Raw genomic sequence first — 21,778 nt, forward strand, 5'->3', positions numbered from 1 at the left:
GCTCTTCTTCCTCATAATTAGTCTGCTTCTGGCTCTTTCCTCTTTGTGGTGCCAGCAGCTCCAGCCTTACCTCACCCAGCACGAAGTCCTGCAGAAAGTGAAAACTCCTCTCTGGAGGAAAGTCACACTACTCAGGAGAAGCCTCACTTCCTGTGCACAGTAGGGGCCAAAACCAACTAGAATTTAGGACTCTGCACTCTAAGTCAGTTCACTTTCTTTTTAAATTTCATTTTATTAGTTATTTATTTAGAAACACAGTCTCACTGTGTTGCCCAGGCTGGAGTGTGCAGTGGTGCAATCATAGCTCACTGCAGCCTTAAACCCCTGGGCTCAAGGGGTCCTCCCACCTCAACTTCCTGAGTAGCTGGGACTATAGGTGTGCACCACCACACCTGGCTAACTTTTCCTTTTTTTTTTTTTTAAGTGACAGGGTCTTGCTATGTTGCCCAGGCTGGTCTCAAACTTCTGGGCTCAAGGGATCCTCTCGCCTTGGCCTCCCAAAGCACTGGGATAACAGGTGTGAACCACTGTGCCTGGCCCCAAGTCAGTTCACTTTCTACTTTGTCAAATAGCCTCTGAAAAATGTATCCTAAATAGGTATGTGTAGCATCCATGAGAAATATCAGATATTTCCTTCAATCACATGGATGATCACATGTTCCTCTGGAAGCTTATCACCATTAAGGTATGTGAGTACCATGGAGAAAATACCAAGTCTATCTAGAATAAATTAGAAATCACTGGGCACCATCTGAGGTTTAGGGTGGACCTGCTCATGAGTACTAACACAGATTACATCTTCTCCTTTGCTCTGGAGGAAAGCCTGCTGGAGCAACTCTTTACAGGCTTTTTCTCTTATTGAACGTTTCTTTCTGAATTTCTCTTTTTTTTTTTCAAATTCTGTTTGCACTCAAAAAAAGTATTCACTTAGTAGCTCAGAAGCACAGATGATCTACTGATTCCTCCTGATCAGGTCAGGCTGTCAGAGCTGAGTTCAGATTACCCTCAGCCTGTACTGTATCTAGTTTTTAAATATTTTGGTGCCTAGTCCAGGCCTTACAGAATAACCTTTAGGTCCATTATTACCCAAGTCTTCCATGAATGGAAGGTTTGCAAATTGATCCTCTTTATAGACATTAGCCATATGGCTGCTTTATTTTTTTTCTACAAGCTTGTTTTCTCTTTCCTCAGAATTGTTGGCCTGTAGGATTCTTGAACTTCTTCCACACTTCGTTATAAAAGTGAGCATATAAAGGCTTAAATATTAGTGCTCAAGTATGTTTGGAGCGAAAACTGGGAATGCATGGTCATGCAGATTTGTTTCTTTTTGTTTCTTACCAGTTTACTCTTTCTCTGACTTTCAGCAAGTTATGTTCACTTAAATTTCCTACTGGCAAAGTGTAAGTCTAGGATCATTTCTGAGTAGAGTCTTTGCTGTTCCAGGTAACAAAGTATAAAGTCTTGCTGGGCACTGTGGCTCACGCCTGTAATCCCAGCACTTTGGGAGGCCAAGGCGGGTGGATCACCTGAGGTCAGAGTTTGAGACCAGCCTGGCCAAAGTGGTGAAACCCTGTCTCTACTAAAAATACAAAAATTAGCTGGGTGTGGTGGCGGGTGCCTGTAATCCAGCTACTCAGGAGGCTGCGGCAGGAGAATAGCTTGAACCCAGGAGATAGAGGTTGCAGTGTACCGAGATCGGGCCATTGCACTCCAGCCTGGGTGACAGAGCAAGACTCCATCTCAAAAAAACAAAAAAAAAACAAAAAAAAACAAAGTATAAAGTCTCTCAAGTGATTTATATTTGGTGGTGTTTGCTTCTCTGTTAAATTTTCTTTTGGTGGATTAAGCTATTGGACTCTGCTAGTTTTGCATTGCTATAAAGAAGTATCTGAAACCGAGTGATTTATAAAGAAAAAGAGGTTTAATTGGCTCCGATTCTGCAGGACGTACAAGTAGCATGGTGCTAGCATCTGCTCGGCTTCTGGTGAGGCCTCAGGGAGCTTTTACTCATGGAGGAAGGTAAAGTGGGAGCAGGCATGTCACATGGCAAGAGGGAGCAAGAGAGAGAAGGAGGAGGTGCCAGGCTCTTTAAACAACCAGAGCTTGCATGAATTCAGAGCGAGGACTCACTCATTACCAGGAAGAAGGAGCCTAGCCATTCATGAGGGATCCACCCCCATGACCCAAACACCTCCCACCAGGCCTCACTTCCATCTTTGGAGATTCCATTTCTCTTACTTTTTTGAGACAAGTGTCTCACTCTGTTGCCCAGGCTGGAGTGCAGTGGTGGGATCATACCTCACTGCAGCCTTGAACTCCTGGGCTTAAGTGATTCTCCCTCCTCAGCCTCCCAAGAAGCTGAGACTACAGGCACAGGCCACTGCACCTGGCTAATATTTTAATTTTTTTTTTTTATAGAGGTGGGTCTTGCTATGTTGCCCAGGCTGGTCTTGAACTCTTGGCTTCAAGCAATCCTCCTGCCTCGGTCTCCCAAAGTACTGGGATTACAGGTGTGAGCCGCCATGCCTGGTCTGAGGATTATATTTCAACCTAAGATTTGGAGGGAACAAACATTCAAATGATATCAGACTCCAACGATGAAGAACCTGTTGGTAGAAGTTTCAAACCTTTGACTCATCATCTCCTTTTTCAGACTTTTCTCTCTTCCATACTCTCAACATTTGAGCAGTTCTGAGTTCTTCTGATTCTACTTCTATGTTTTACAAATACGATTACTTCTTTACATTTTGTTTCCTGCTCTACTCTTTCAGGCCTCATTGGCTCCTGGCTGGTTTCTCTTTCTAGGCTCTCAGCCGCCAGTTTATGCTAGCTCTGGTCAGGTCATTTCTTCTTAAAAAATCTTCAATGGTCCTCAGTGCCTTCAGGATAAAGAACAAAATCCTTGGCATAATGTTTAAGATCTTTCACCTCTGCCCTTTTCTTACCTTTCGAGTTTCTTACTTCTTCCTCCATTCTGTTCATCTCTGCACCCAATGTCAAATTCTTATTAAAATGTCAACAGATGGCTATTGTAACATTTGTTTCATTCTGTCTGGGTGCTAAAGCTGTGTGCTGGCAATCAATTATAAGCTATTTAAGGCAAGAATTGTGTTTTATTTATTTTTACTTTCTCTGATACTATATGACCAAGTGTGTTCACAATATATCAGAGAGGGGACCAAGGAACTTTAATTCACTGTGATGATTGCTATGCCAGCAATTTGAACAAAATGCTATAGGAACACAGAAGAGAGAATGATTAATACTGCTTGGAAAGGTTTGGGATGAATTCACAGAGGAAGTAATATCTGAGCTGGACTTTGAAAATAAAGTAAGATTTTTGCAGGTGGAGAAACTGAACGAATAAATAAATATTCTCTGTAAGTTCACATTTTGTAATTAGATTCTAACACCTGCAGGCAGATCAATCCCTTGTATGTCTCTTCCCATGTTTGGGGCAGTCCACATTTCCTTATGCAGCTAAAACAAATGCTTCTCAGGTGAAACATGTTATTTCTAAAATCAGTCTAGTTTAATTCTGGTGCTCAGTTGTGGATGATCAATTCAATTATTTTATCATTGCATCCTTAACTTAAGTGTTGAAACATAATCCTCCACAAAGCTGAAAAAAAGACACTCAATGTTTCTTTGACCATCCACTGACAAAGTCCAGTGAAGCCCAGGTATTTCATGGACTCTTTGCATCAACAAGTAATACCTGTGATGCATCACACTGTAAACATTTGTATGTCAGGACTTTTTCCTGCAACTGTTTAGCCTTTTTTTTTTTTTTTTTTTTTTTTTGAGATGGATTATTGCTCTGTTGCCCTGGCTATAGTGCAGTGGTGCAATCTCGTCTCACTGCAGCCTCTCCCTCTGCCTCCCGGGTTCAAGCAATTCTCCTGCGTCAGCCTCCCGAGTAGCTGGGATTACAGGTGCCCACCATCACGACCGGCTAATTTTTGTATTTTTAGTAGAGACAGGGTTTTACCATGTTGGCCAGGCTGGTCTCAAACTCCTGACCTCGTGATCTGCCTGCCTCGGCCTCTCAAAGTGCTGGGATTACAGGCATGAACCACCGTGCCCGGGCTGTCTAGCCTCTTTTGACCCCTGTAAGAAACTGCGGTTGAAGTGAAGAGATACCAGCTGTGGTAGTGGGAGGAGAAAAGAGTGTGGTGTGTGAGATGACGTTCCTTCTCCTTCCCTGCTCGCAAGTCACTAAGAAAGCAAGCTGATCATTTATTTCTAGATATCTGTACAGATTTCTAGCATAGCACCTATCACAATGCTAAGTGTACTTCTTATATTCATCTTTTAAAAATCTTTATATCCTTTTTAAAATTTATTTGAGACAGAGTCTCCCTCTTGTCGCCCAGGCTGCAGTGCAGTGGCTCCATCTTGGCTCACTGCAACCTCCACCTCCCCAGTTCAAGCGATTCTCATGCCTCAACCTCCGAAGTAGCTGGGACAGGTGTGCACCACCACTCCCGGCTAATTTTTTTTTGTATTTTTAGTAGAGACGGGGTTTTGCCATGTTAGCCAGGCTGGTCTCAAATTCCTGGCCTCAAGTGATCCACCAACCTTGGCCTCTCAAAGTGCTGGGATTACAGGCATGAGCCACAGCCCCTGGCCGTGTAAAATGTTTATATCTCTTATACCTAGCACAGCTCCCGGCACCCACTGTGGAACGAGAGAAGAATGATTCTGCTACATATAGAGGAATAGTTTTTTCATCTTTTTTGGGTGATGAGTCTTTCTTTCAGAAAGCTTAAGAAGTCCAAAATGTTAACCTTTGTCCCAAGAAAGAGATGTTTGTCAAAATTTCCATATAAGTTTAGGAAGATTACAGATGCCTTGAAGCAAACCCATGGACCTCAGAGTTAAAACTCCCTGAATTAAGAGAGAGGGTAATGAGAAATTGTACAATCTTTACTAATTCATACTCTTGGTCAAACTAATATCACAGCTGAGGTGGGGTTACTACACATAATAGATACCATGATTACATGGAGGAAAGAGCATTGTAGCAAATGCAACGTGGTGGTCTACACAGTGTGAATAAGGATTCGCTTGCAGTTTTCATGTGTAACCTGCCTAGTGATGATCTGGAGACATTATCTTCCTTCCTTTCTTGGGTTAAATGGGATCAACTATTTCTATTTTCCCATTAAAATTTCTCCTCCTTAATTTATCCTTCATACTGCTCTGGCATTGGCTGGTTCACACCTGTAATCCCAGCACTTTGGGAGGCTGAGGAGGGCGGATCACTTGATGTCAGGAGTTTGAGACCAGCCTGGCCACTAACATGGCAAAACTCTGTCTCTACTTAAAAAAAAAAAAAAAAAAAAAGCTCTGGTATTTACCTCCTTTCTCCCTGCTCACTGAGTCCTTCAGATTCAAAATGATTGCGCTGTTTCTCAGGACTTGCAATTACTCTAGATCTTGAGAGACTTAATTGGTCTCTATAAGACTTTAGATGCAAACTCTGACTGAGACCAACTCATAAACTAAAGAAGTATGCCATCAAAGTGAACAAAGTGAATTGGATGTCTGATGCTAAGATTTGGGCACTTTAGAAGATGCCAGGGGTGAGAATGTTTGAAACCTGATGCTAAATAGCATATAAACTAATTTTGCCTTCACAAATATTTGTGAGGCTAGGCACCATGGCTCACACTTGTAATTCCAACATTTTGGGAGGCCGAGGAGGGAGGACTGCTTGAACCTAGGAGTTTGAGACCAGCCTGGGCAACATGGTGAGACCCTGTCTCTACAAAAAAAAAAAAAAAATTAGGCAGGCATGGTAGCACACACCTGTGGTCAACAGCTACTCAGGAGGCTGAGGCAGGAGGATCACTTGAGCCTAGGAGGTTGAGGCTGTAGTGAGCTGTGTTCACACCACAGCACTGCAGCCTGGGCAACAGAGTGAGACCCTGTCTCAAAGAAAAAAAAAAGGAAATATTTGCTAGAACATGTTATATGGGTGGAAATTGACACTTAAACATATTCAAATAGGAATTTGATTACAATTCCAGCACAAATGCTGTCACTACTATATCCCACCACTATCAATTCTCCATTATTATTAAGGAGTGCTCCCATGGTGGGGCAAAAATAATTGTGGTCTAAACTTTTTTTTGGTCTTTGACTTGAATTACTCTGGAAATTTTCCTTTCAGATTTTGTGTTTGTTTAGTAGGTTCCTTACAATATATGTGTGACTAAAATTATTTTAACAGCCTTAATTGTATTACAATGACAAAGATTTGTAGATCTTGTGACAGCAAGATTAAATAAACTCTGTTCTGTATGAGTTTATTTAATTCCTTTTCAGTGGCTGATATTTGAACCTCTTTCATTTAGAGTCAATCCAGCTACACAATTCACAAAGTGCCTAAACAAGTCCAGGAGGGGTTAAAGTACACACCACCAATATAAAAAGTGCCATTCTATTGCATAATCTACAGTCTTGTAGTTGAATCTGGGTTCTTGTGAAATTTTAATCAAGTGACTAGGGAAGGTAATATACGATTGGGAAGTAATATAAAGGAATTCTATAAACTACTAAATCTGCTGTATGTTCTGCTCCATGGTCCCATTATAATTTTCAATAAGAGGAAATTTCCAAATTTTACCTTTTGTTGTGTACAGAGGAAGTTTTATTTTATTTATATATATTTTTTGAGACAGGGTCTCACCCCTGTTGCCCAGGCTGGAGTCAGTGGTGTGATCTTGGCTCACTCAACCTCTGCCTCCTGGGTTCCAGCAATTCTCCTGCCTCAGGCTCCCAAGTACACTACAGGCGCGTGCCAACATGCCCGGCTAATTTTTTTTTTTTTTTTTGTAGTTTTAGTAGAGACAGGGTTTCACCTTGTTGGCCAGGCTGGTCTTGAACTCCTGACCTCAAGTGATCCGCCTGCCTCAGCCTCCCAAAGTGCTGGGATTACAGGCGCGAGCCACTGCGGCCGGCCAGAGGAAGTTTCATAAAGGTATGTAGTTGAAGGGGTAGTTTTAAAAATATATCATTAGACTATTTCAAACATCAAAGAAAAGGGGATGCAACTGAGATGTAAATGATCACAGAGGGAAATATCATTGGAACTAAGAATGGCATATAATTTACTAATGACACAGTGATCAGGTACTTATTTCTGATAACCTTGAATATCATGCAGGTCACATTTTATTTTGTGATGAGAGCAGAGCAAACACTATTTACTAATGAATTTATTTGTGTTTTCAGTCACTGAAATTTGAAAGACAAAATGAAAATCTAGGTCTCTATGCTGTTGCAAAGTATGGCCAAGAAAACTAGCCAACTAAGCAGTTTTTCAAAGAAGGTGTCTTGGGCCAGGCTCAATGGCTCATGCCTCTAATCTCCGCATTTTGGGAGGTCGAGGAAGGAGGATCACTTGAAGCCAGGAGTCCAAGACCAGCCTAGGCAATATAGCAAAATCATGTCTCTGCAAAAAAGGAGTTCAAGACTAGCCTGGGTAATATAGTAAGACCATGTCTCTACAAAAAAATTAAAAATAAAAATAAATAATAAAATGAATTAGCCGAGTGTGGTGGCACGTGCCTGTAGTCCCAGCTACTTGGGAGGCTGAGGTGAAGGATCACTTTGAGCCCGGGAGGAGTTTCAGTCTGCAGCTGCACTGAGCTATGAAGCTGCCACTACACTCCAGCCTGGGCAACAGAACAAGACCCTGTCTCAAAAAAATAAACAAACAAAAAAACCTGAAAGAATAGAAAAGAAAAAAAAGAAAAGAAAAGAATATAGGCCAGGTGCAGTGGCTCATGCCTGTAATCCCAGCACTTTGGGAGGCCAAGGCGGGTGGATCACCTGAGGTCAGGAGTTCGACACCAGCCTGGCCAACATGGTGAAACCCCATCTCTACTAAAAATACAAAAAATTAGCCGGGCATGGTGGTGGGCGCCTGTAACCCCAGCTACTCAGGAGGCTGAAGCAGAAGAATCACTTGAACCAGGGAGGCAGAGGTTGCAGTGAGCCGAGATTGCACTGCTGCACTCTAGCCTGGACAACAAGAGTGAAATTCCATCTTAAAAAAACAAACAAAAAAGAGAAAATATCTCTGTAAGAAGACAGGTGCGGGGGTGGGAGTGGACACTGATTTTTCAAATACCTATTTAGATATAATCCGTGCTTAATGCAGGACCTAATGAGGTAAGTGAGGCCTGAGCCCACAGAATCCCTCTCAGGGAATTCACAGTTTAGGTCAAGCCACACTTTGGTGGGCCTCTCTTCACTTTGCTCTTACCTAATCAGGGGAAATCTGATTAACATATACAACAAAGCCTCAACGGGGGAAAAAAAGGTCACAAAAGGGCAGAGAAGGATTCATAGAAAAAGGAAGAGGCCTTGCCAGTTCTTGACTAGTTAATTAGGGTCAGAACCGTACTGGGGATTTCCTATACCCTAAGTTTGTTAAGTGATTACATCGGTCTGGGGAAAAGGGATCTGCTCAGAGTGATTCAGTCAACTTTCTTAGTATCGGGTGGTGAATCGCATTTCCTCTCTGCTACCCTATATACTGACTAATGGGTGGCATATGGGGGGTCTCCAAGAGGTGTGTTTACTCCAATTCAGAAGCTATAGGATTTCAGCAGGCCTTGGCCTGTTGGGCAATGTGAGGTTTCAATCTTCCTCTCTCAAATGAGTGGGGCTCTTATCAGTTATGAAGGGACTTCCCTTGGGACTTGTCACGACACCATACAGCAGAGATGGCAATTTGAGGGCAGTTTCTTGTTCTGCTTTGCCATCTTGGGGTGGCTCTGAAAAGCTTTCTGAACCTCCGACAAATGAAAAATGTTCACAGGATTGATTACTACACAGAATTCAGTGAAGACAACTGGGCAACCTGAATCAAATGTTGAGATGAAAGATAGGTGAGCTCTGATGACACACGTTTAAATTCTAGGTCTACAGGTAAAACTTTGTAAAGGGCCTTGCCTCAGCGACATCTGTACTGGGCCCTCCTTTGCTGAGAGCTTCTTACCCCAACCCTAGCACTCCAAGTCCCGAGAACTGCTCAATTTCATGGGAAAAAGTCTCTATAATTATATATATATGTATATATGTGTGTATATATGTATGTATATATATGTGTGCATATATATACACATACACATTACAACAGACTGATTTTCATGATTTGTAACTATCCTTATAGATAAAAAACGAAACCAATTCGAATAACTTAAAAACCTTGCCCACGTGGCTACTGGCATCAATATTCCACACAAGATTAAAATTACTTCCCAAGATGCACATCCTGCACTCCAGGTAATATTTCAATAACTTGATTAAAAATTTCTCAGAAGTCTATTAGAATCAGGAAACGCTCTGCGGTGTGGGTGAGGATTTTAAATTTTTGCAACGGAAACTTTTGGCTCCACGAACAGAAGAGCAAGAGCAAAAACTCAGTTAAATGCGTTCTTCCTCCATCCTTGCCTAGTCCAAAAGTAAAAAAAAAAAAAAAAAAAAGAAAAAAGAAAAACTGTTTGGAAGAGTAGCGTGGAGGTTTGCTTTTTACTTGTTTTTCCTCTAGAACAGCCAGGTGGATTCACATGATCCAATTTTTTAATTGTCTTCTATGTCCCACTCCGAATAACCCGGATGCCCCAGCACAATCAGAGAGGTCGTTTTTTTAAAAAAATTTCAGCCTCCAAAGGTAGGAGGGGAGTGTTAGGGGAGAAAGTACTTTAATTAAAAATCAATAACTCGAGGTTTTTGGGATACGGTTTGCTGCTATTTCCTAATTAAGAAATGGGTTTGACAGTCCCTTTGTACACACTGCTATGCAAACCCCAAAGGGTTGGCGGCTGTCCGGGCGATGACACTCCGGTCCCCTGTGAGACCCCGGGCCAGCCAGGCCCGTCCGCCGCCGGCCTCTGGGGTCCGTCCCCGGCTCGCGCAGACCTCTCGCTTCTCCCGGCTCTGTCTCCTGCGCTCGGCTCTGCTCGGGGCCCGCCGCCTCAGGCTCGCCGCCACCAGGTCGTTGCAAATACCTTTTCCCTCCCCTGGGCCCCAGCGCGCGGCCACCTCCCAGCCTCCCTCCCTCCCACCCTGGCAGCGGGGCCCTTTCCCGGCTCAGGAACAGCAGCCCGGGCCGCGACGGCAGGAAGCGAGGCCCCTGTTGCTGCTGTTCCCTGGCGCGCCTCCCCGCCCTCCGGGGGCCGCCGCGGCTCTTCCGCGCTCCCGGGCACCCCCCCTCCGCGCCTGCGCTGTGCCCCACGGGGGCGGGGCTCAGATTCCTGTCAGCGGCGGCGGCGGTGGCGGCGACCGTCAGTTTTCGCTGAGGAGAAACACGAAACGGACCCTTTGGCTCTCCCCCTTCCCCTTCCCCGTCCTGAACCCCTCTCCTGGTCACCGAGAATCAGTCCCCGTGGAGTTCCCCCTCCACCTCGCCATCGTTTCCTCGGTCCTTGGCCCAGTGGAAGTCACTACCCTCGAGGAGGAGGCAGCGGCAGCCGCCCTCGCGTCGCCGCCCCCGGTTCGGTGCCCGCGGTCCCGGAGAGGAGGTGCCGCCGCCACCGCAGCTCCCCCCCTCCCGCTGCCCTCGGGCCGGGCTGGGTCGAGCTGCGATGCCCTCGGACTTCATCTCATTGCTCAGCGCGGACCTAGACCTGGAATCGCCCAAGTCCCTCTACTCGCGAGGTGAGTCAGGCTGGGGGGTGGGGCGTGGGGGCGGGGAGACAGGGAGACAGGGCCAGGGGAGGCGAGGGGTCCCCGTCCCGCCGGGGGCGGCTGGGCCGCGACCCCCATGGCTTCTCTGGCCGGAGCGGGCAGAGGCCGAAGGGATCGGGGTGACGGTGGAGGGGGCGGGCGGAGCAGTGGCGGCCCCTCCCCCGGGGAGCCGCCGGCCGCTCGGGGCCCAGATTCCATCGGCCCCCGGGGCTCTGCGGCACCGGTCGCTCCTAGCCGCTCTCAGCCCGTCCGGCCCCGCCAGGCTCCGCGAGCCGCCGGCCCCGGCCTCCCGGGCTCGGGGATGGCCCCAGACTGGGCCCCGCGCTGGGGCCACCGCGATCGGGGCGCCGCGTCTTCTCTTACCGGGACCCTCCTCCCCAGCAAAGTTGCCCCCAAGCGGGCGGCGTGGCCTGGAGCCGGTTCTGGGTGCAGGGTCACCATTTTCCTCCGCTTCCAGCTTGTTTTTGCGCCGTCGTTCCACCCCCTCTCCCTCCGGCCTAGTCCACTCCCTCCCCATGTTGGGACAGCCCCCCTCGACCAGGCGTTCTTCCTTTCCTCGTCATCTTCTTGCTGGAAAGGGCCCGATGGAAAGGGCCCGAATTTTCTTTTCTTTTTTTTTTCTCTTCCCACCTCCGTGGCATTCTAATTACTTCTCCCTTCTCCTTTACAAAGATGGGGGTGCCCTCTCTGGATTGGTTTTATTCCTCTCCTCTCCCAGGAGGACCAGCCCAGGCACAGACGCTGTCCTTTGAGAATTTTCTCTGCTTTTCCGTTCAAGGGCTGGTTGCAGGGAGGGAGCTCAGGACAGAGACTTTTCATTTAAGAACTCTTTTGGCTAAGGCCTGCAGGGGATTCCCAGCATCTGAAATATTAGCACTGGAGCTGATCCCTACTCAGGTGAAATTCCTATACTGGACACCACAAGAATGTGTCAGAACAGGTTCCCTGTGCAAGGGGCTTCAAAACCAAAATATTCTCACTGCGCTCTTTACCGCTTTTTAAACCACCGGGAGGGGGCAAAAGACATAACTGGGTTAACTATTCATTTCACCGTGTAAAAAAAAATGTAGGTGTTTCTTCTGCTTTTGGTTTGATGTATCCATCCATTTGCTTATTCCACCCCCTCCAAAAAAGGGACTTCACCTTCCTACTAGTGTATCTAAATTGTTTAAGTGAATCAGAGTGAGATGGTTTACTCTGAAAGGTGCTGGACTTTACAGACTGACCATTGATTTTGTACACAGAGTCCTACTTAGTAATTGTAGCCACTGTCTGTTGCTCCAATGACTTTAGTTGGCAGCCACCATCCTGTAGGATGTTTTTCGGGCAACATTACCTGAGGTACTTTAGAAATATTGTAGTTTTGAATGTCAAAAAAAAAAAAAAAAGAGACATATCAAGAGATGATTCTTAGAGCAGGGCTAATGTGTTAGAATTGAGTGCTAAAAATAGCCAAGACATTAACACCATTTGGGGAGTAATCATCAGATAATTTTCCATGAAACATATACTTTATGAAAATCTAAGTTTAGCTTCGAGACCAATGTAGAGACAATTCAGCCTCTTTTGCGGGGAATATATTCACAAATATGGGCTTTAGCGCTTAAAAATACATTGCAGTTAGCCGGGCGCGGTGGCTCACGCCTGTATTCCCAGTACTGTGGGAGGCCGAGGCAGTTGGATCACCTGAGGTCGGGAGTTTGAGACCAGCCTGACCAATTTGGAGAAACCCCGTCACCCCGTCACTACTAAAAATACAAAATTAGCCGGGCGTGGTGGTGCATGCCTGTAATCCCAGCTACTCGGGAGGCTGAGGCAGGAGAACCGCTTGAATCCGGGAGGCGGAGGTTGCGGTGAGCCGAGATCGCACCATTGCACTCCAGCCTGGGCAAAAAGAACGAAACTCCGTTTCAAAATGTATGTGTATATATATATATATATGTGTGTGTGTGTGTGTGTGTGTGTGTATATATACACACACATTGCAGTTATATAAGAGATGTATGCTGTCCTTGGAATTTTTTTCCTCATTCAGCATAAAAAGTACCTAATGCTTTTTGTGTTTTTCAGATTCTCTGAAGTTACACCCATCACAGAATTTTCATAGAGCTGGACTATTGGAAGGTCAGCAAAGTACCATTTTAAAGCATATTGTGTTAGTATGCAAAGACTTTCTCTGAAATGGAGTTTAAATGGGAAAGTATGAAACTTTGCAAACTCACACAATGTAGTTTTCTCCTAAAGAGCCTGATCCTTCTTTTAGAGCAGCTGAATGCTTCAGTGGGTTTTGTTGCTGCGTTTGATGTGCTTGTTGGCTGTTCTGCTTTGAGAAACATTGAAAAAAAAATCATTTTAAATTATGTGTTGAGTGTTCTACTGTAGAATTCCAGACCTTCATTTTAGCTTTTTATACACAAAATAGAATGTGAAAAGGCCCAAACATTAACATGAATATAAAAGAGTGACACCAAACACATAATTAGTTTGAAAATTCAGAATTTAGAACATTTATATGCTGAGCATTTCAAAATATGTTAATTATTTATTGCAAAAGCATTGATGCCATTATTATTGCATTATACTTAAGGGTAAGGAAAGCCAAGTAATAGCGATGATGATTGAGCTATGCTTAGAAGAAAGGGTTTTAGAAAGTTCTGGAAATGTTAATAGAGTCTGTAGATTAGTTTAAACAGCTTACACTTACTTTAGAAAACTTTTGGCTTTGTGTGTGTGTGTGTTTTAACATTTTAAGACATAAAATAGTCTGTGTTTTTGTAGATTTTGAAGTGATTTCACATATATCATCTTTAAATCTTTATAATTTTGGAATTGGACAGCAAAGATACTAATTTCCCCATTGTAGAGAAGAGAAACTAAGGCTGAAATTAAGAAACAAACAAACAAAAAAGAAAAGTCCCACAGTAGAAGAAATAATACTTTCTGCGTTTCTGTTAGTGCTCTTTATCCAAAGCGGCCACCGTGAAATACACATGTAACCAGTAACAAACATTTTATGGTCTACTTTAAAAAGGCCCTAAATATTTAAGTTTGACTTGAGAAGATTTTTGCCTCCCTTGGAGGTAGTCCGGGATAGTGGGGGGAAAGTGGGTTTTGTAGTTGAGCTTAAATTTGAGTACCAACTTAGCTACTTATTAGTTCTGTGACTTCGGGCAAGTGATTTTACCTCTCTAAACTTTAATATTCTTCCTGTTAAAATGTAGCTGTCTCTTAAATTTAGTGAGCTAATGTGTATTAAATTGCCTAGCATAGCGTCTAGCTTAATAAATGTTAGTTTTTTCCTTTAGTATCAGCTAAATTTTTTTAACAGTATAATTTAGAGCATATAAAATGTTCTCAAATAAATAATTGGTTAAATTTGTTTTGTACATATAAGAAGCCCATAGATATACATTAGTATGAAAATCAAATATTTTTAAAACTACAATTTGAAGTGAGAAATTTTTAGCAGTGTTTCTTAGTGAAGCAGATTTCTGGTTTTTATTCATATTCAATTTGTGACCATGTTGTAGAGACATATTTGTCTGTACAAACCCATCTCATTTCCTGGACAACAAACCATAGAGTGTCATAATCATAGAGATGATCAGGGAGGAGAAAGACATGAAGAAAAAAATGAGTGTTAATTATTTAAGCAAATATTTTTAGTGAGCTGATGGAAATACAGACAACCATTTAGCATGTTTATTTACATGTTTATGCCTAAATACTTTCGTTAATTTTTCATTTTAGTTAAGGGGATTCTCATTTAAAGTAAGGCTACCCTTTTAGAAATTATACATAAAATATAACATGTATAAGTATCAATTCTGTCATGTCCTTTAAAATGTTTTGAGACAGGGTGTCTTAAAAAAGTTGTTTGCTTCTGTAATGAAGTGTCTAATCTGTGCCACCTCGTTGCTATTTCTTTTTTATTATTGACATTTTAAAGAATACATAAAAGTAGAGAGAATAAAATAAGCCCCATATACCCATCACCACAGTTTAACCATTATCTAATCTTGCTTCTTTTATCCCTTCTTCTCTCTCAAGCTGGATTATTTTAAAACAAATATCAAACATCAGATCACTTCATACATAAGTATTTCTGTATTACAGTGACTTTCTTATATTAATTATTAATTATTAATATAATTTAATTGTTAATATAATATAATTATTAATTATATTAATATTTAATTACTCTGTATAGTTTATAAACTATTTCTTGGAATATTCTAGTTTATTTCAGCAAAGTCTCTTGTGACTCTCCTGCCCTCTTTTCAAGATAGAGTGCTGCAGGAGGCTACCGCTTCTAGTATATAGTATATCCTATAACCTATGTTGAAATTGTAGGCCATGCTGCTAGATTGGAGTTCATATTGTTGCTCTGACATTTACTTGTATGGCCTTAGCCTAATAATTTGATCTTTGCTTCAATTTTCTCATCTTTAAACGGGAGCAATAATAGTGCCTCATCTTAGGTTTTTGTGAAGATTATTTGAGGCAAATTCGTGTAAAGCATTTAATTTAGCACATGCTAAGTGCTCAGTAAATGTTAGCTAAAGTCAAAAAATTTTTAAAAACTAAATGCTAGCTGTAGAGTGCTTACTGTGTGCCAAGAACTTTACAAATAAGAACTCCTGAGGCGGGCAGATCACTTGAGGTCAGGAGTTTGAGACCAGCCTGGCTAACATGGTGAAACCCCATCTTTACTAAAAAAAAAAAAAAAAAAAAATAGCCAGGCATGGTGGCATACACCTGTAAAACCAACTACTCGGGATGCTGAGGCAGGAGAATCCCTTGAATCTGGGAGACAAAGGTTGTGGTGAGTCAAGATCACTCCACTGAACTCCAGCCTGGGTGACAGAGTGAGACTCTGTCTCAAAAAAAACAAAAAACAAACAAACAAACAAAATAAGAACTCAGCGAATTCTCCTGACTACCCTTTGAGATGGTTATTATTATCCCACTTTAGAGATGAGCAATTGAAGGCATAGGGAGTTTCAATAACTCACCCAGAGTCACAAGCTAGTAAATTGTAGAACCAGGATTCCAACCCAGGTAGTCTCACTTTAGCCTAGCCTCTTGACTACTGTGCTGTACTAACTCCCAATGGTATATACTATCAAGTTCTGTCTAGTAATATTTATGTATGCACGTTTTACATCAGTAGTCTAGATTTTCATCTATAAATAGTATTTAAAAACTTGGCCCAGAGTGAGGGGAATTTAAGTAATTGGTGTGATATAATTTAATTTTTTTATAGAACGTACGTTTTCCAAATTTAAATTTTTTTTTTTTGGGGGGGGAAACAAGGTTGGAAAACCTGCACTTGGGTATTATTATTATTATTTATTATTATTATTTTTTTGAGATGGAGTCTTTGCTCTGTCGCCCAGGTTGGAGTGCAGTGGCACGATCTCGGCTCACTGCAAGCTCCACCTCCTGGGTTCACGCCATTCTCCTGCCTCAGCCTCCTGAGTAGCTGGGACTATAGGCGACTGACACCACGCCCGGCTAATTTTTTTTGGATTTTTTAGTAGAAACAGGGTTTCACCATGTTAGCCAGGATGGTCTCGATCTCCTGACCTCGTGATCTGCCTGCGTCAGCCTCCCAAAGTGCTGGGATTACAGGCGTGAGCCACCGCTCCCGGCCTGCACGTGGGTATTATTAAACTTTAGAAGTAGATTCAAAATGTCTACTATTCAACTGAGTTTGCATTTAACCTTCCTATCAAAACAGTGCTAGTCTTTCTTGCAACCTCTTTTTAAATTTAATGCGATGATTGCCTGACAATGGGAAAAGGGTCCTGGCTAATTAATTAATGTTATAATACATGGCCATTAAATGATGTTTCTGGTAACCCCATAATTAACATGTGACACTCTTAATAAAATATGTAAATAAAAATTATGCTGTTACAATTATATTCAAAGTAACTTGTGTTACAAAAATCCTGAACAAAAGTATACATCACAGATTTTCTATTTTTCAATTCTATTTTTGTATTTTCCATCTTTAAAGAACATGGTTTATATATATATTTTTAAATAAAATTGTTTGCCATTAGTAAGTTCAAATTCGAAGGCTAGGGTTCCTTTTTGAAGTGCCTGGGAAAAAAATCCAGCTGCAGAGAAAAGGCACCATTTGTTATACATTCTATAATGAAAACTATTCATTTTGGCAAATGAAAAACTAAGATAGAAATGAAACTGAATGAATCATTCTAGAAATAGAGAAATATAAGATTATAGAAAAATCATAGATAAAACAGGAAAAATAAGAATATAAACAAATTGGAAAAATAGATAAATATAAACAATAGATTTAACAATTTTAATGATTTTAAAAGCATGAGTTAAGAGATTATATATCAAATGAAAGAACTGGTTAAATAAGAGCTAAATGCTGATCTGATACAATCTTTGTTATTTATTTATTTATTTATTTTTGATACAGAGTCTCACTCTGTTGCCAGGCTGGAGTGCAGTGGCATGATCTCAGCTCACTGCAACCTCCGCCTCCTGGGTTTAAGTGATTCTCCTGCCTCAGCCTCCTGAGTAGCTGGGACTACAGGCGCGTGCCACCACACCCAGCTAATTTTTGTATTTTTAGTAGAGACAGGGTTTCACCATGTTGGCCAGGGTGGCCTCGATCCCTTGACCTCATGATCCACCCTCCATGGCTTCCCAAAAGTGCTAGGATTACGGGCATGTGCCACCGCATCCGGCCACAATCTTTGTTTAAATTAAACATTTAAGACCGGAAGATTTTTAAAAGAAAATGTGAAATATGACAATGAGTTAAGAGAAAATAAACTATGATTTTTTTTTTTACTACTGCTAATCTATTTGATATGTTACCATCCAGAATTATACTTCATAGTGCAAAAATGGAAAATCCTAAACATAGTAGCAATGTTTTATTGACTTTATAGAGTATTTCTGATTTATATTTCTTCCTAGGGCCCTTGTTATATCATAGTTAGATCATAAATGCCTATAATATTTTATGTACAAAGATACCTTTTGGAAAGGATTTTTTGAAAACATTTAACATGAAAAATAATCTATTGAATTCTTTTCTTGTTTAGTATCTAATAATCTCTGTGGATCCATGTCTAGTAAACTAAAAGTATTATGGAAATAATGAAGTTCAAACATGTCAAAAGTCATACCTAGTTCATCCCAGCTTCTTGTCTTTAGATCCATCTCTTTCTGATTGCTTACCATCTGTTTTTGTGTCCCTTCCTAAACTCTGCTTTCATTATTTTCACTCAATACTGGAATTCTATTGCTTATTTAAAATAAAAGGATATAAATTCGTATTCTAACCCAGTGGTTCTTGGCCTGTTTTTAATTTACTCTTGACTCTAATTATTCCAGGAGTCCCCTAAAATTTCAAAGTGGTAGTACAGAAAAACATTTCCCAGTGTGATTAGTATTATATATAAAAAACAGCCACTTTTTTTTTTTGAGATAGAGTTTCGCTCTTGTTGCCCAGGCTGGAGTGCAATGGTGCAATCCCAGCTCACCGCAACTTCGCCTCCAGGTTCAAGCGATTCCCCTGCCTCAGCCTCCCAAGTAGCTGGGATTACAAGCGCGCACCACCACACCTGGCTAATATTGTATTTTTATTAGAGATAGGGTTTCTCCATGTTGGTCAGGTTGGTCTCGAACTCGTGACCTCAGGTGATCCACCCACCTCGGCTCCCCAAAGTGCTGGGATTACAGGCGTGAGCCACTGCGCCCGGCCAAAACAGACACTTTTTATATGAAAAAGTTGACTCCTCAGAGTATATTTTATATTAAGAGTAACAGGTAACTAGAAAAAAGTAAAGATTATTATCGTCTTTTCTTGCTGTTGCTAAGATTTTATTTTAAGTTACGCAAAGAAGGTTCCTGTGTCTTCTGTTTGCTTTTGTGTTAATAAAAGTCAAGTTTAAATAAACTAACAAGAGTATAAGACCAATGATAATTATGTACTTGAGTGAAAAGGTAGAGATTTCCTCTATGAGTTAACTACAGATAATGGATCTAGCTTTCAGAATAAATAAACTTGATGTTGTAATAAAGGATATATATATTTAATCATCTGAACTAAACATTTGTTACATGAGAGTTCAGTTACTTTTATTTGTTCTTAATAGCTTTTGAAAAAAATATACTTTTCTTTTTTTTTTGGTTTTTGAAACGGAGTCGTGCTCTGTTGCCCAGGCTGGAGTGCAGTGGCACAATCTTGGCTTATTGCAACCTCTGTCACCCAGGTTCAAGCAATTCTCCCACCGGAGCCTCCCAAGTAGCTGGGATTACAGGCACGCACCACCATGTCCAGCTAATTTTTTGTATTTTTTTAGTAGAGATGGGGTTTCCCCATGTTGGCAAGGATGGTCTCGAACTCCTGACCTCGGGTGATCTGCCTCCCTCAGCCTCCCAAAGTGCTGGGATTACAGGCATGAGCCACCGTGCCCGGCCCATTCTCTTTTACTTTTAATATTTATGTGGTAAATAGGTAATGATCATTATTGCTTCCCACCCATGAATGTTTATCACTTCTTTTTCATTCAGGAAACACTGTGATTAGTCTTTTACTGAATTTGGTATTTAGTTTTGAAGATGAGAGAAGAACAGAAAAGTTTCTAATAGTGAGCTAAGTTGTTGATTATGCTTATTTATTTATTTATTTATTTAGAGACGGAGTCTGTCTGTCGCTTAGGCTAGAGTGCAGTGGTGCGATCTGGGCTCAGTGCAACCTCCGTCTCTTGGGTTCAAGCAATTCTCCTGCCTCAGCCTCCTGAGTAGCTGGGACTACAGGTGCACACCACCATGCCCAGCTAATTTTTGTGTTTTTAGTAGAGACAGGGTTTCACCTTATTGGTCAGGCTGGTCTTGAATTCCTGACCTCAGGTGATCCGCCCGCCTCAGCCTCCCAAAGTGCTGGGATTACAGGTGTGAGCCACTGGGCCCGGCTGATTATGCTTATCTTTATAAAATTAGTTTTACAGGAGGCTGAGGTGGGAGGATCATCTGAGCCCAGGACGTCAAGGCTGCATTGAGCCTGCATGATCATGGGATCATGCCACTGCACTCCAGCCTGGGCAACAGAGCAAGACTCTGTCTTAAAAAATAATAATAATAAAATAAATAAATAGAAGAAAAAAATTTAGTTTTAATAAAAAAACTGTACCTGAGGCAATCTTTATAGGACATGCTAGTCAAAAGAATAAATTCAGTGTTAGTAATAATTGAAAACCTTTTTTGAGCAATTTATATGTCAAGCAGTTTATGTTTAACACCATTTTACATATATTTTTCACATTTAATTCTTAGAAAAATCCTGCGATGTAGTACCAGTATCCCTATTTCATAAATGAGCAAACTGAGGTACAGAAGGATCCACTAATTTTCCCAACGGCACATATCTCGTGGATGAGGCTGGAATTTGAACTTCACCAGTTTTACCCCCCAGCTGTGAGATTATGTTGACTGTCTTACAGTCAGTAAGAACATTTGAGGCTGGGCTCGGTGGCTCACGCCTGTAATCCCAGCACTTTGGGAGGCCGAGGTGGGCGGATCACGAGGTCAGGAGATCGAGATCATCCTGGCCAACATGGTGAAACCCCGTCTCTACTAAAAAAATACAAAAAAATTAGCTGGGCGTGGTGGGCAGGCACCTGTAGTCCCCTGAGGCAGGAGAATGGCTTGAACCCGGAAGGTGGAGCTTTCAGGGAGCGGAGATGGCGCCTCTGCACTCCAGCCTGGGCGACAGAGTGAGACTCCGTCTCAAAAAAAAAAAAAAAAAGAACGTTTGAAATTGGCATTTATACTTTGGGCCCTAATAAGATTACACCATTGTTCAGATGGTATAAAAAGAATAGTTTGTGTAGGATTCTTTAGCTAAGCAGCTTCCATAAAGTAATGAGACAAATTTTATAAACTACTTACAAAAATTCATAAAGAATATGATTATGACTCTTTTGGGGAAGATTTTAATACTCAAAATTAGCAAATCATTGCCTGGCTTTGGTGAGTGTCTTTAACATTTAGAGGAAGTGATGGCTGATCAAAACACCTATGTTGGCCTAGCTCAGTGGCTTACGCCTGTAATCCCAGCACTTCGGGAGGCTGAGGTGGGCGGATCACTTGAACTCAGGAGTTCGAGATCAGCCTGGGCAACGTAGCGAAACCCCCTCTCTACAAAAATTAGCCAGGGATGGTGTTACGCACCTGAAGTCCCAGCTACTTGGGAGGCAGGCTGAGGTGAGAGGATCACATGAGCCCAGGAGGTCAAGAAATACCTCTGTCCTGGCTGATGATGGGACTCAGAAGTGAAAAGTAGGAGAAGGCTAAGCAGAAGCCACCACCTAAGGGGAATTACTTTAGAAATGAAGGTGCCGTGGGGCTCTTGATTTCTTTGGCAGTAGTTTTATGGAAGCATGGATGCCATTGTTCCCTATTTCTGCTAGTATGTTTCAGAGACAAAGTAAATTCAAGAAGAGATGAGCAACAGAAGAAATAGTACTAATGTGAGCTATGTGAATAGTGGTATTTTGCATAGAACCTTTATTAATTTACTTTGGTTCTTTCTGCTTTGTCTTTTTTAATCTGCCCCTTTCACCCCGTGTATCCGTTTTCTCACGGTAGTCTATACATTTTGTTGTTCTGCTATGGCATCTTGTATCCTTTCTCTATTTCCCTTCTTCTGAAAAACAAACGTCTATAAAGGAGGTTTGCTATTGTAAATTGTAGTTTAGAAGTTAACCCTCCCCCTGTGGTTTAGTCTCTTCTAATAAGCTATAAGCAACATGGGCCAGAACCTATGTGTAAATTCATCTTGAGTGAATGAATAAATAACACTATTATGGCTAAGTAACCTATACTTGCACATATACATGAAAAATATATGGTTGGCTATATTATGGAACAATATAGGAATCTATAAAAGAACAAAAAATTTATTACCTTTATACCCAGTTTTAAAAATACTATGTTCCCTTTTAGAAGGTTGTGGTGCTTGAACGACAACAAAAAGGTAAAGAGTACGCACTGTATAGACCCATTTATGTGAAAT

General features: G+C 41.9%; 1 protein-coding gene across 4 annotated transcripts in view; it reads left to right on the forward strand.

Moving 5' to 3' along the window:
* Window positions 1-10,241: 10,241 nt before the first annotated feature.
* The window catches only part of NFAT5 (nuclear factor of activated T cells 5), a 141,115-nt gene continuing 129,578 nt past the window's right edge, over window positions 10,242-21,778 (forward strand). The window contains exons 1-2 of one of the 4 annotated variants that reach the window (XM_031002553.3): window positions 10,242-10,677; window positions 12,778-12,831. In XM_031002553.3, the coding sequence (XP_030858413.2) occupies window positions 10,605-10,677; window positions 12,778-12,831 (127 nt within the window). In that variant the 5' untranslated portion in view covers window positions 10,242-10,604. The remainder of the gene's footprint in view (window positions 10,678-12,777; window positions 12,832-21,778) is intronic. The other 3 variants (XM_031002554.3, XM_055366291.2, XM_031002555.3) reach the window with 3 other exon arrangements.

Source organism: Gorilla gorilla, chromosome 18, assembly GCF_029281585.2.
Source record: "Gorilla gorilla gorilla isolate KB3781 chromosome 18, NHGRI_mGorGor1-v2.1_pri, whole genome shotgun sequence".
NCBI lineage: Eukaryota > Metazoa > Chordata > Mammalia > Primates > Hominidae > Gorilla > Gorilla gorilla.